The following is a 15,858-nucleotide window of genomic DNA, read 5'->3' as shown; positions in this document are numbered from 1 at the left end:
AATTCTGTATTGACCAGGATATGGCAGCAAGAACTATGTAAACTGAGAGGACATATCTTTCAAGGTCTGTTACTCTTCATCCAATTTTAATATTGCCTAAATATTTCTGTGTTGGTAAATGCTAAAAATTACAATTCTAATGATTGTTTCATTTAAAACATCTTAGTTAGGACATGTCCTGCAGAACTCAGTCTTCTGTATTCAACAATGATATTATAGCTTTGCTACTTGAAGGAACAGAGGGAGTTGATTGTGCTTTTACACAAATTGTTGATAAAAGAGTTTGCCAAAAGCCATACCAGCAATGGTCAACTTCCAAATTATATTTTTTCTTTACTTTTTTTAGAATAATGACAATAGGCTTACATTGGCATGTATTGCATTTATGTATCTAGTAGAAGAACAGCTTGTGGACTGGAATGTTTTGAGAGATACAAAACAGAAAGAAGTAGTTTAATAAAATATAAATTAAAATAGAAGTTGCATTTTATTTCTTTTTCTTTCTCTGCATCAATAGCGAGGTGAGGTCCTGGTTCTTAAGCAACGCATTGACCAATCATTCCATTGCCAAAAGGGGCTTGATACTGGCAAAGTTGCATCGTCTCATTTGAAGATAATTACTCCACTGGATGAGGAGGAGGTAAAAGGAACTGGCAAGGTCAGTGTGGCCTCTGTGCTTGCCATGTTAGCTGGTAGAAACAACATGTTGCAGTTGATGAACCTGGATTAAATTCAATTCCAAAATACTATGATAAGAAGTAGACTTTACACTGAATGCTATTTCTACCCAGTTTTGTGAAGTAGCTGATTATCGTAATTATGCATAAACCTATCTGTAGATTAGAATTTCTCCTGGTGCATTTGTATGGTAGGAATGGAACAATTGTATATAAATATAAAGAGATGAAACATGTAAGTGGAAATAACACAACGGAATGACAAAAATTCTACGAGCCTTTGGAAAATCTGAAAAGACATTTTATCTCAATAGCAAACTTTGCCAAATGAAACGAAAGCTAACCCATTGTGGAGGCATGTGTCTGTGTGCAAGAGAGAGAGATCATAACACTGGACATATTGTTGCAAATCATGATAAATGAAGTTGTTTTGAAAAGATTTGCCCTCTATATCCCTGTTGGCCTGCATTGTGGCGTGTCTCAAAGGAATTAGTACAAAATCCCAGGCATCATCTGCTACCTTGTGATGTTTCAGGCCTAGGCATCATTATGGTAGCAAGCAACCTTGCAATAGATAACCATTCTGCATCTTAGCTCCTAAACCCTGTAAGGTCCCCATAGCTTGCTCAATGTACCAAGTAGGCTGTTGGTTATGTTGGACTGTGTGAGACACCAGATAATGTTGACACATGAAGAAATTAGAACAAATATTCTGAAGATTTAACCCATATTTTGACCTCCAGATTACCTCTATGTATTGTGTTTCACACATTGAATCTACTTATGAATCTGAGGGATGGCAGCTTACACTGTCTTGAACTGGCTGTTCACCTAGATTTCTTGATTAGAGATAATGAAAGTTGTCATCAACAGGCTATCAAATGAGACTCAATCATCTATAACCTGCTCATTGAGCCCCTTTTCTTAGTATCACCAGGACCACTCAACTACAGATCTCAGTTCAACCTTGGTCCAAGTGACAAAGGAATTGAATTTCAGAAGTGAATTAAGACTGCCGGCCCTTGACATAAAGGCAGAACGTGATTGATGACATTAAAGACCCCAGGTTAAACCGAAGTCATTGGCCGTGAAAAGGGAAGACCCTCTAGACATTAAGGTCCTAACTAGTATAAAGGATGATGGTTGCTATTGTCTAAAGCCTCAGGACATTGCGGCAATTGTTTATCCACGCTGTCTCCTTGGCCCATTCATCTTTGGCTGCTTCAACAAATCTCATCTCCATCACAAGATCAGAAATTGAGGTGTTCATTGATAAATACAGAATTCAGTCTCAGATAATGAAGCAGTCAATGCCAGTGTGCAGGAGAACATGAACACATTCAGGTTTGTGTGGGTAAATAATATGTGTTCCACACAAATGCAAGGTATTTACCATCTTCAGCAGGAGGAAATCTAACTACGTCCCCTTGATGTTCAATCGTATTACCATCAGCAAATCTACAATCAGCAAATCAACAGCCTGTGTTCAACTTGCAGTGAACTTTTAAGAATCAATAATAAGATACTGGTTGGATCAGAAATCAAGACTGCTATTAAGTCTCCATAAATGTTGATGGCCATAAAAATGATTTTCCATGTAGATTAGAGTGTCAGTTACATGAAAACATCAGTCATGTTTCTCTACTTTTTAAATTAGGAAACAGATAAATGGTTGTTGGTGTCTGGGACTAATCTGAACAGAAAGTACGCTATGTTTAAACCCAACACTGCCATATTTGAACGTGCCTGAAAATTAACTAGACTAACCGTAAAAATACTGTGGCCACAAGAGCAGGCATAGGGTTGGATATTCTGTGGTGACTGACTGATGTGGATGGACTGAAGCAGCTGGGTTTGTTTTCCTTAGAGCAGTGAAGGCTAAGAGGAGGCTAAGTAGAGGCATTTAAAATCATTAAGGATTTACATTAGTGTTGCTAAACTCTTTTGGGGTGCAGGCTAGATTGACAATCCTAATCATTTCTGAGGGACAGTCAGGCAATAGAGGACTTATTTTAACCATTCCTAACAAGGTACTGATAGCTTCAGGCACGTAGTCAGCATGGTTTCCTTAAGGGGAGATCTTGCCTGACAAATCTGTTAGAATTCTTTGCGGAAGTAACAGGCAGGATGGACAAAGGAGAGTCAGTGGATGTTGTTTACTTGACTTTCAGAAGCCTTTCGACAAGGTGCCACACATGAGGCTGCTAAGCAAGATAGGAGCCTGTGGTATTACAGGAAAGATACTAGCATGGATAGAAAATTGACTGGCAGAAGGCAAAGAGTGGGAATAAAGGGGGCCTTTTCTGGTTGGCTGCCAGTGACTAGTGGTGTTCCTCGGGTCGGTGTTGGGTCTGCTACTTTTCACATTATATGCTGTTGATCTGGTTGACAGAATTGATAGTTTTTGTGGCCAGGTCTGCAGATGATACAAAGATAGGTGGAGGGGCGGGTAGTGTTGAGGAAGCATAGAGTCTGCAGAAGGACTTGGATGTGTCCTTGCTCTTTTTATTGCAAGAGAGTTTGCATAAAACAAATGTACATATGTTTTCCTAATTGCTTGCTGTAACTGGCACATAAATTTTTATTGATTCATGTTAAAGATCTCTCTGAACATCAACGCTTTTAAAGCCCTTAAATATTCTGCTCTTTTTATACTTTTTCTACCAAAGTGGATGACCTCACTTCTTCTATACTACCACCTCTACCTTTGCTCTCTCCCACCATCTCTGTCACCCGCATTAACTTGTTTTCTCTTTTTCTCAGTTATATTAGACAGTCTAGTCTAGGAATCAGAGAAGGTGGTGGAGGGCAAAGATAGAAGTGCGAGGACTTTCCATACCCTCTCTGCTACCTAGACCAACTTGTTTTCTCTCATTTGCAGTTCTGATGAAAGGATCTCAGATCTGAAATGTTGTCTTTTTTTCTCTTACCACATGCTGCTCGACCTACAAAGTTATGGAGTCATAGAGTTGTAGACACAGAAACAGGCCCATATACCTACTGGTTTGTGCTGACCTTTTTGCACATCTACACATTACTCAGCCTCCTTCTCTCCAGGGAAAATATACCTAGCCTATCCAATCTCTGCTCATAACTAAAGTCCTCCAATCCAGGCAACATCCTGGTGAATCTCCTCTCTACTCTCCAGTGCAACCACATCCTTGCTATAATGTGATGACCAGAACTGCACACAATACTCTTAGGTGTGGTCTAAGCATGGTTTTGTAAGGTTGCAATATGATATCCCAACTTTTATATTCTATGCCCTGAACTATGAACACATCTGCTATATTTCGTTTTAACCACCTGATCTACCTGTGTTGGCACTTTAAGGGAACTATGGACTTGAAACCCCAAGGGTCCTTCTGTTCATCAACATTTCTTGGGACTCTAACATGTATTCGCCTTACTGTATGCGTCCTACCCCCATTTGATTTCCTGAAATGCATCACCTTGCACTTGTCAGGATTAAATTCCATCTGCCAATGCTCTGTATACTGCTGTCACCTTGGATAACCTTACTTGCTATCCACAACATTACCCACTTCCACGTTGTCTGCAAACTTACTCATCATTCCTCCTACATTCACATCCAAACAGCAAGGGTCCCAGCACTGATCCCTGTGGTACACTACTGCTCACAGACTTCCAATCAGAAAAGCGTCCTTCCACCACTATCCTCTGCCTTATATCGTCAAGCCAATTTTGGATCCAATTAGCCAGTTTGCCTTTGAACCCACGAACCTTAACCTTCCAACTAACCTACCATATGGGACCTTGTCAAAGGCCTTACTAAAGTCTATATAGACAACAACTACCACCCTACCTTCAATTTTCTTTGCTACCTCCTCAAAAAAAAATCAAATTAGTGAGGCAGGTTTTCCCTCGCACAAAGCCATGCTGACTATCCCTGATCAACCCCTGCCTTTCCAAATGTACATAAGTTCTCTCCTGTAGGATTTTCTCAAATAATTTCCCTATCACTGACATAAGACTCAGTGGCTTCTATCTGGCTTATCCCTGCTGCCCTTTTCAAATAAAAGAACAACATTAGCTATCCTCCAGTCTTCTGGTACCTATGGCCAATGAAGATGCAAAAATCTCTGTCTGGAGCCCAGCTATCTCTTCCCATGCTTTCCACAGCAACCTGGGTACATCTCATCTGGCCCTGGGGATTTATCACCCTTGTGCATCGCATAACACTTAACACCACCTCATTCTTAATGCTGATCTGCTCCAGATAACTCCAGTCCAGATGAGGGGTCTTGACCTGAAACGTTGACTGTCCATTTCCCTCCGTAGATGCTGCCTGATCCGCTGTTCCTCCAGAATCTCTTGTGTTGGCCCTGAACTCTCTAACTTTTTTTAAAAGATGCCCACTTGTCGGCAGTCGTTTTACCCACAAATATCTGTTCTCAATCTACTTTTGCCAGGTCTTCTCATGCTATTGATATCAGCCTTCTCCCAATTCAATACCTTAACTTGAGAACCAATCTGAAGCCTTTCCATGACTACCTTGAAGCTTACAGAATTACGGTTGCGGTTCCCAAATTGCTCCCCCACCAATGCTTCTGCCAACTGCGCAGTTTCATTTGCTAAGATAGAGTCAAGTACTGCTCCGTCTCTATATATTGTCTGTATAGTAGAACTCTATATATTGTCTCAAAAAATTTTCTTAGGTGCACTTAACAAATTCCACCCCATCTAAGTCCCTTGCACTAGGGCAATCCCTGTCAACTTTGGGAAATTTCAAATCCTCCACTACTATAACTCTATTGCTCTACACCTTTCTGCAATTGGCTTACAGATCTGTTCCTCTAATTCCCACTGACTATTGGGGGACCTGTAGTATAACTCCAGCAAAGTAATTGCCCCTCTCTTATTTCTAAGTTCTACCGATATGGCCTCATTGGACGATCCCTCCAGGATATCCAACAATTTTTGTGTTTATTTCAGATTTCCAGCAAATGCAGTTTTTTGATTTTCAAGGGGTGTCAGGTCACTATTTACAAATCTAGACATTTGTCATGGATATTTCTTGCAGAGATTTGCAATATTTTGTTTTGATTTTAAAGTATAATAATGAGTTATAATACCATTTTTGTAATAGTAATAACTTTATGATTTATTTGAATATTTTTATTGTTTTTGGGTTTTTGCCTTTGTGTCTTTATTTTAAAAAATGAAAATATAACATTTCTATTTTCTTTGTCAATGTTTTTAGAAATCCTTCACTTCTGATCTGCAATTTGGAGACAGCAGTGCTCCCCGTGCCTTGGTGCTGCATGACTTCACAGCAGGTAGGGGATGCTGCATTACAAGGGCATAGGTTTAAGGTGAGAGAAAGGAGTTTTAAAGGGGATTTGAGGGGAAGGTTCTTTTACACAGAGAGAGGTTGATATCTGGAACTCATTGCCAGAGGAAGTGGTGTACAATCACTATGTTTAAGAGCCCTTTAGATTGACACATAAATAGGGAAGGCAGAGAAGGATGCGGAACTAATGCAGACAAATGGGTTTGGTGTAGATGGGCAAAAAGGTCAGTGTGGATGTAATGGACCAAATGACCCATTTCTATCACTGTATGAATTCAATTTTAATCTTGTATCAGCTGGTAAGAGTGCATGAACAATTGCTTGTTTTTAGGTGTGTCAGAATTTGTCTACTACCACCCAGTTACTGTGGTTTCCATAGGCTGACAACAATGCAGGCCATTTATTCCTGGACCAGTACCAATACCACTTTTCAATGTCTTCTGTCTCCTTGAACGTGTACCTTTTCAATTGAATCTGATTTTGGATTATATTTTTAAAAATGAAGTGTTTCTGTAATTGTTGTCAGACTGTCAGTTCCTAGTTGTTGTATGACTGTTTGAAGAAAGCCTAGAGACAATACACATTGTTCCTCAAGGAAGCCAATCTTGAAACATAATTATGTTGTTTTTCTTACAGATCAAAATGATGAATTGAATCTGAAGGCAGGAGACACAGTATACTTGCTGAAGAAGTTGGACAAAGATTGGTTTAGTGGGAAGTGCAAAGGACATACTGGGATTTTTCCAGCTAACTTTGTCAAAGTTATTGTAAGTTGTAATTCTCCTAATGGCAAAGCCCATTTTTTTTATTCTATCCTTTGCTTTCATTCTCTCTCTTGATTCTATTTCTTTTACTGTTCATCTCTATTTTGTTAACTTTCTTCAAGACATTTTTCTTGATTACTTTTTCCTTTTTCTTTATCTTTGTGTCTCTGTCTTTTTCCAGCTATGCAAACTGAGGGGAGTCCTCCAAGTTTTTCTTGTTTGACGTAAGAAAAAAGTGGTACTTTTCTACCATATAGAATTTTCAATCATTGGGAAGCAAGTAAGTTCAGATGGGAGCTGCACTTTAACTCCATCAGTCAAGAAGGACTGTAGAACACTCCCCTCAAATTCAGCTGGTGTAAACAAGAGGATGAGCCTTACGCTCAACATTCACAAGACAGGGATGCTCTGCCAACTTCCTCCCGCTGCACCATGCTGCCCTCTGACAAAAAATGTTCATGTTGAAACCCTGGGAAACAGACCATATCTCAGGCAAAGGCAGACATTGAAGATAAAATTCACCATTGCCTTCAATGTGCCAGCGCAGCCTTTGAGGAAACGGGTGCTTGAAGATCAAGACCTCAGAGTAAACCGAAGCTCGTGGTCTACTGGGCAGCAGTAATCCCTAACCTCCTAATGGTTCCAAGACCCAGACTACCTCCAGCAGGCATCTCAGTGCACTGGAAAAAAACCACCAATGATGCCTCCGAAAAATCCTGCAATTCACTGGAAGGGTAAGGAAATCAATGTTAAATCCATGGATTAAGCCATGTCTTTTGTCTGCCCAATATCAAACTCCCAAAACACGCACTCTCTTCCAAACTCTGTCACAGGAAACTATTACTAGGCAGATAGAAGGAAAGATTCAAGAATTCAAGTCTTCCTTGGAAAAAATGCAACAACCCCACTGACTCTTGACCAGTTAAGGTGGAGAAGGAGCATTCAGGATGGTATTAAGAACCTCTTCCATTTTTTGGAGTACACAGAACCCAAGAGAAACAGTGGAAGGAGTGCACCACCTCTTAAACTACCCAGCCTCCCAACCCATCAAGCACTATTCGCTCTGTCTGTGGAAGAGTCTGTAGTTCCCACTTTGGCCTCCTCAATCACTGTTGAACCCACAAAATTGGAATGGAAATGAATCATTGTTGGTCTTTAGAGACTCTGGAAGAAAAGAAGATGATGTTCCTCTCTCACTTATGTACACGTGCACATACTCATTCACCCGCTTCGAACAAGGACTACCATGAGAAGTCATGCCTAATGACTCCTCTTTCCTTACTAACCTAGTGGCACAGCCCCATGCCTAATGTCCTACTGCTGCTTCACTGGAGATCATGGTCTGGAAAGTGTTCAAAAAGGTTGGCAAAGGGAGATATTTAATAGCAGTGAATACTGGTTCCCCACTTTTAATATTCTTTTCTCTCTTTAAAAAAAAAAGTCCTATTCCATATTTTCCAAAATAGACTGGATGAAATTGGGAAATCTCCATGCTGGGAAATGACTATAATAATTGTCAACATCATATGTCTGATAATCTGCTATTCTTATTTGTTCCTAGAGCAGTGATGATTACTGTGTGATTGCTTTGTGCTAGGTTGATCTACCTGTTGGTGATTCGCAGGACACCAGTGTGAAGAAAGATTTGTTTAAGTCAGCTTCACTTACCAAGTAAGTCTAAGTATTCCAGTAATCCTGAAGCACAAGTCCAGACTGGATGAACAGAGATCTCAAAGATATAGGGCTGGAGGAGGTAATGGAGACAGGGAGGCGAGGGGTGGGAGAGGCCATTGCAGTATTTGAGGACAACAACTAGAATTTTAAAATCAAGGCTTTGTCAGACCAGCTGCTAATGCAGGTGAGGGACCACAGGTAAACCAGATGATGTGAATTGGGACAGACAACTTGGAATTTTAGATGATCTTAAGTTTCCTAGAAGGTAGAAAGGGGAAGCTATCAGCAGGTGAGTTTCCACCATTGAAACACCATGTACGATCAAATTAGAAGCAGGAGAAGGCCACTCAGCCCCTCACGACTGCACTGACATTCAATAAGATCAGAGCTGATGTGATTATAATTTCAACTCCGCATTTCTTCCAACCCTTCATGAACTTACACCCTCTTACTTATCAAGAATCTGTCTACTTTTGCCTTAGGGATTTTCAAAGACAGATCTAATTCCACCACCTTTTGAGGAAGAGAATTTCAAAAACTCATGCTGCATCTGTCTTAAATGGGCAACCATTTATTTTCAGACACTGACCCCAGTTCTAGATTCTCTCGTGAGGAAAAACATTCTCTCTATGTTCATTTTATCAAAACCCCTCAATCATGTACTCTCACTCTTCTAAACTCCAGCAGATAAAAGCCTATCTTTCCTCATGTCAACCTGTCCATTCCACGTATTGGTCAAGTAAACCTCTGAAATGCTTTCAACGCACATGCACCCTTCCACAGTACGTTTTTTGAATATGTTGCTACGCACAATTGCTTTTGCCCATCCAATTGCAAATACGCACAGAGACCAAAGAGGTTCGGACATGTATATCCTGCACTCTTCACCTATCTTGCAGGCAAATTGCACCGGGCTATGGTATTGCTATTGAGCTCAAAGGCAACTTTATTACCAGCCATTTGGGACTTTACTCCTATTTGCTTGTGCTCTTCTGCTATTCTGGACCAAAATATCCTCCTTACAGAGTATAAAACAAGCACAATCAAATAGGACTAACGGTTCTGTCAATCACTTCTTGTCCCACAACATCCACTTTGTCAGCCATAGAAGAGAGAGTTGGAAGCTGAGCTACATTCTCACTTTCCTTGTCTCTATAAAGTGTTTCTTTTCACTTCAGTTTTGGAAGGCATTACTTTACCATGTCTCCATTCCCCCAGAGTAAATCCTCCCAAATGACTTAAGAGATGCCCCTCTACTGATTATACTAACTCAGTACTGAAAGTCAAGGCCACATTACATAATTATGAAAGTCAGCTGACCACAGAAAATACGCAATCAGCACACTGCACTTCTCACCTCTCAATTCTGCAGAAACATCATTTGTGACGAAATGGATTTGGGACCAAAACAGATCTGCTGAGATGTTTCCACAGTTGTTATGTATGCTCCGTTAAAACCTTGCTGTTGTGCTTGGGCAAGTTTCCAATTCAGAATTGTTAACTTTATTAGAAGCATGTTGAACACACAATGTGCATTTTATTAAATACTTCTTGCACTTGATTGAAACTAAAGTGAACTCAAGGAAACTAATTTTGATAGAGAATCCTAAGTATAAAATAGGAGTGTAAAATGAAATGATTATAGATACTTACTGACCTACTATCTACAGGGGACCTCAATGTGTGGCTCGGTTTGACTTCGAAGGAGACCAGCCTGATGAACTCACTTTCTTTGAAGGTGATGTTATTGCACTAAAAGAATATGTGAGCGAGGAATGGGCTCGAGGAGAACTGAAAGGTCGTACGGGAATTTTCCCTCTGAATTTTGTAGACCTTATTGAGAACCTACCAACCTCTGAGCAGAAGACTATCCAGAATTCACCTCTATCTCCAGGTGAGTGACTGTTGAAGTATACAATGTGCTGCTTAGACCATACCTCAAAGACTGTGAGCAGTTTTGCACACAGCCCCTTCCAAAAGATATATCATCCTTGTAGAGATTTACCAGAATGATACCTGGACTCTGGGTTATATTACAAGGGGAGATTGCACAAATCAGTTCATATTCTGTACAATTTCAAAGGTAAGAGCTGATTTGATCCAAGTTTTCAATATATTGAGAGGAAATAATAAGAAAGAGAAAAATATATATTTGTTGGTTGGGAAATCTAGGCTGTGGAGCAGAATCTAAAATTTAGAGCCAGTCTATTCAAGAGTCAAGTTAGGGAAAGGTCGGGACTCTTTCAGTCCCTGGGGAAACTTGGTTGTAAAAGTTTAAGTAGTATCAGTAAGTACATACCTAACATTGTTAAGTGAATAAAGGACTTCAGTGCATTCATATTTGAAAAGCTGCTTCTCATTTACTAGGTTTACATAAGTAGTGACAGTGATTGTTAAATTGCCACACACTATCATTCTGAGAAGCAGCCAGTTTTGTCCCTGGCTATCTTTAATAAAACAACAAAATTGTCATTGTTCAATAGATTATTGCTTTTTTACTTCAGTATCCTGGAATTTTAGGCCCATTCCAAAGAACTTTGAATCAGAGCTTGTTTGCATCATACTTTTGAATGTAGAGTAACACATTGCTAATGCTGTAACTTAATTAGTTTCAAATCTCTCCAGTTAGGGATGTGAATGGTCAGTTTTCAAAATATATTATTGAATCTCTCCTAAGGTTCTAACAGACCAACGGGTGTTAGACCAATAGAGACTTCCACATCTAATCAGGTAAGTCCACTTATGTAATGAAAATACAGTCATCTCATATACAAATAGGTACACATTGATATGAGTGTCAGAATATCCTGCCTTCTGTTTTCTCACGATAATAAATTTTCATTTTCTACTGAACTGGAGTATGAGCATGCATTTATTCTACTAAAGTGCAACCAGCTAATTAAAAGCTATAAAAGTTTAATTTATTTTTAACTCAGACTTTTATATTTAGGTGCCTTTCATTTATTTTTATTAGTTGTTTATACACTTCATTGGTGATACTGCTTTCTGTTTGTTTGTTTGTTAGGCTGATAGTAATGTGTGTTCAGGCACTTGCACAATATGTGATTGAAGAGAGAGTTTTCTTCACATATCTTAAAATGGGAGAGGCTATATTTGTATTGGTCACCACAGCTCAATGAGAAATGTGCAATAATGAACCAGTAATACCAGGACATTGAGATCTTTCAGCAGTGCAAGACTTCCTGCTGTATCTAGGTTAAATGAAATCACTTTTCATGCTTTTTCATTGCTGTGATAAGTTTTATTTTCCTCTACTGTGGAAACAAACTGTTTTTCTGTAATCTCTGCAGGTTGGAGACTTGGACTTGCAGTGGTGTGAAGCACTTTATGATTTCAAAGCAGAAGCTGCTGATGATTTACCATTTAAACGTGGGGATCGAATTCTCATCTTGGAGCAGATAGACTCTGAATGGTGCAAGGGGAAACTTAATGGGCTCGAGGGAATTTTCCCATCTGCATTTGTTCGATTTTGCTCAGGTATTGTTGCAATGAAACCAGGAATATGCAATAATCAAACCATAGAAATTATGTTTACTTAGTTTTCCTGGAATTTGTATTTTTTTATATAAAAGTACCATGCACTAGACCTGTGAATGACAGATCATTGTGTTTTCTTAATGAGGAGAAGTTTGGAGTCGAAGACAGAAATTGAGGGATCTGTGTAATGATGTAGATTTATCCAAATTCAGTATCATTTTAAAATCATGGGTTAAATTTCCTACCTAGTGACTGAGAAAAGTTGATATTTCCAGGCTACGTGGTATCCTGTGTACACTGATGCCCAAATTCTGATTGCAATGGTCAAATACTAGGGATGATGGAACTCTTTAGTCAGTTTTAAATGTCCAACTGAAACTTGACTCCAGATGCATCATGAATGATTACTAGGTAGATAGTGGATAGGTTACAAATAAATTCCTGGAACTGATATCAAGGAAACAATGAGCAACTGAGATTGAGAGAGAGAACGTACAATTTATCTCAAAGAGTTGCAGTCTAAAATGAAGTTCTGAGCTACTTGCAAGTTCAATAATTTTGCATAAATTTTTCAGGAACAACTGGCCCTGTAAAACAACAATCCTCTGGGAATAAAAGAGGAATGGCCAAGGCACTGTATAACTTTGTAGGGGAGAATGAAGATGAGCTTAATTTTAAGGTATGTAATATGACATCAAATCTATAATTTAGTTAGATTATTGAAACAAGGAATAGAAGCAAGAGCAGGTTATTTGGCCCCTTATGACTGCTCCATGATTTCATAAGATCATGTCTCAGTTCCACTTCCCAGACAACTCTCCATATCCTTTCATTCCCTTGCTGTTCAATAATCTGTCTCAATCCTGAATATACTGAACAAATGAACTTCCATTGCCCTAAGGTTGAAAATTCCAAAGATCTGCAAACCTTGCAACACCTATCATAAGACATCAGCAAAAATATATCGATTAAATTCTGTGAATAGTTGAGCCTAGAAAAGCCAATCAGAACACTTGTGTTAGGACTGGCGGTACTCTTGTACACATCTTAAATGGATGTGTAAGTGCGTCCAGCTAATAGTCATACAGCATGGCACAGGCCTTTCAGCCCAACCAGTCCATGCCAGCCAAGGTGCCCATCTAAGCTAGTCTCATTTGCCGCGTTTGGCGCATCTCCCTCTAGACCTTTCCTATCCATGTACCTGTCCAAGTGCCTTTTAATTGTTGTTAATGTACCTGCCTCAACCACTTCCTCTGTCAACTCATCCCATATATGGACCGGGTGAAGAAGTTACCCCTCAGGTCCCTTTTAAATCTCTCCCCTTTCACCTTAAACTTTATGCCCTCTAGTTCTTGACTCCTCAACCCTTGGAAAAATACTGCATGCATTCACTCTATCTATGCCCCTCATGATTTTAAACACCTCTATAAGATCATTCTCCTGTGATCCAATGAATAAAGTCCTAGCCTGCTCAACCTCTCCCTATAACTCAGTCCCTCGAATCCTGGTAACATCCTCGTATATCTTTTCTGCACTCTTTCCAGGTTAACAGCAACTTTCCTATAGCAGGGTGACCAAAACTGAACACAATATTCCAAATGGGGCCTCACCAATGTCTTGTACAACTGCAAAATATCTTCCCAACTTGTATACACAATGCCCTTACTGATGAAGGCCAGCATGCCACCTTCACCACTCTGTCTACCTACTATGCCACTTTCAGGGAACCATGTACTTGTACTTCTAGGTCCCTCTGTTCTACAAAGGCCCAGGGCCCTACTGTTTACTGTAAAAGACTTATCCTGATTTGTCCTCCCAAAACGTTACACCTTGCACTTACCTGAATTATACTCCATTTGCCATTCCTTAACCCACTTACCCAGTTGATCAAGATCCTGCTGTATTCCTTGATATGACACCATCTATTTTAGTGTCGTCTGCAAACTTCCTAACGTGCCTTGTACATTCTCATCCAAATTGTTGCTATAGATGACCTATAACAATGGGTCAAGCACCTAAGGCACACCACTGTCTAGGTCCAATGCAGAGATAAATTTTCCTCTAAGTGGTTCAACAACCCTGTCATGGAACACTGTCAACACCTTAGTAGCACAGTAGTTCATCCACATATCTATTAGTTTCTCTACTTATAATTAATTCAACACTAAATTATCCACCTCAGTCAACAGAACTTTTCAGTAGCAATTGTCAGCTGAGGTGTTGTAACTTGGGCTGGTTTCCAAATACCTTTTCCTAATTCAAAATCAAAAGTTGGTTTTTGTTGTCAAGTCCTCATTCAACACAAACTAAAATGGGATTTTCGAAGATTGGACATATGAAAACTAAATAGGGGAGGGGATTTATGATGGATATGGGACCTGCTCATAGAATGATTTGAAGATGACTATTTTATTTTTGTTTTGAACCTGAAAATTAATGGAAAGTGGTAAAATCAGACTTGAGGTGTACATCATTTCATGTAGGACAAGATACAGGAAAATGCATTTTACTTAAATTGGAGTTCATGGGAATGGCCAGAAATGAATAGAAAATGGAAGGTCAAAAGAAGTACGGATAAGGGATTCAGCAGAATTGGCATTGGAGTGGAAAATATTGAAGAAGTGGCATTAAATTGTCATGGTGACAGAAAGTGTTGATTAATGGATAATACAGATTTATTAAAGTAAACTGAAGTATGAGAAAGTGTAACTTTATTACAGCATTCACCCATATCTTTCAAAATAATGAACATTCAGAATCAGAAATAGTTATTTTAATCTTAGTTGATACGACTGTAAGAAAATCTATTCCAGAAGAAAGTCCTGGCTTGCCTCTTAGCCCAGCAGACAAATAACAAAAGGGGAAATGGTCTACAAGGTCTCCAGTTTTGTTTTTGACTTTTTTCCCTTTGGACCCAACTAAAATAAAAGTAAGATTTGCATAGGAGGGAGAGAGGCAAAATGGGTGGAAATGTTTCATTACAACCAATTAAATATATCAATCAAAAAGCATTCAAGAGATAATTCGTAAAATTTATTATACTATCTATAGATTAACTAAACAGTGGCCCAATCTGGATGCATTTTCTAATTGATGGTGAAAGAGTTTATTCCTGAATGACAAGATGTGTCTCTTGCAGTGACTTTGTACTAATGCCTATATCATGCGTATCTCACCAGCTTTGAAACACTGACTTGTTTTTAAGTACCTTGCTGATTAAAGATGAGCAGCATCTCACCTTGCATAGCTGTGCTAATTTACACGTTCCTCCAGGCTAAGGTTCGCACGCATCTAGACCTCATGAGGACTGTTTGTGAAAACAAACAAAAAGGTACAAGAATATAAAAGATAGAACCAGTATGAGACCATTAGGTCCATTGAGCATATTCTACCATTTAATAAGATCATGGCTGATCTAGGCCTTCCCCGTTACCCTCTACAGCCCTATCATCTGAAAATCTGTCTCTGCTGTGCTGTGAATATATTTAATGATGCCCCCTCCACAGTTCTATGAGATAAAGAATTTCAAAGATGCCCAACCCCATGAATAATATTCCTCCTCATCTCTGTCTCAAATGGGCAATTCCTTATTCTGAAATTAATCTCCAAGAGGAAACATTCTTTCAGCATCTACCCTGTCAAATCCCCTCAAAATTTTGTATTTTTCATTAGGATCACCTCCCATTTTTCTTAACTGAGTATAAACTCAACCTGTTTTATCTTTCTTCAAAAGAAGGCCCCTTTATCCCTGTACTTTGTCAATTTGCTTGTATTCCTGCAGTCCCTGCTGTCATCCACATCGGCTGCAAGAATCTGTTGGATTAGGCAAGGACTGAGCTATATGTGTGACCTGGAACCCTGTACACACCTCGCTCGTGGTCAGATCCTCCTTTCTCTGCCACAGACCAAATCTATAGGACCTAACTAAAGG

The 15,858-nt window shown here is 39.4% G+C and overlaps 1 protein-coding gene across 8 annotated transcripts in view; it reads left to right on the top strand.

The window, feature by feature from the left end:
* Positions 1-15,858, top strand: part of sh3d19 (SH3 domain containing 19) — a 96,832-nt gene that overhangs the window by 78,486 nt on the left and 2,488 nt on the right. For 7 of the 8 annotated variants that reach the window (XM_052010381.1, XM_052010378.1, XM_052010385.1 and 4 more), the window contains 8 exons: positions 518-658; positions 5,902-5,977; positions 6,628-6,758; positions 8,353-8,426; positions 10,100-10,323; positions 11,107-11,159; positions 11,741-11,927; positions 12,503-12,606. In XM_052010381.1, coding sequence (XP_051866341.1) covers positions 518-658; positions 5,902-5,977; positions 6,628-6,758; positions 8,353-8,426; positions 10,100-10,323; positions 11,107-11,159; positions 11,741-11,927; positions 12,503-12,606 — 990 coding nt within the window. The remainder of the gene's footprint in view (positions 1-517; positions 659-5,901; positions 5,978-6,627; positions 6,759-8,352; positions 8,427-10,099; positions 10,324-11,106; positions 11,160-11,740; positions 11,928-12,502; positions 12,607-15,858) is intronic. The other variant, XM_052010382.1, reaches the window with a different exon arrangement.

This window comes from Pristis pectinata, chromosome 2, assembly GCF_009764475.1.
Source record: "Pristis pectinata isolate sPriPec2 chromosome 2, sPriPec2.1.pri, whole genome shotgun sequence".
Lineage (NCBI taxonomy): Eukaryota > Metazoa > Chordata > Chondrichthyes > Rhinopristiformes > Pristidae > Pristis > Pristis pectinata.
The sequence above is the reverse complement of the archived record's forward strand: the minus strand, read 5'-3'. Positions and strand labels throughout refer to the sequence as shown.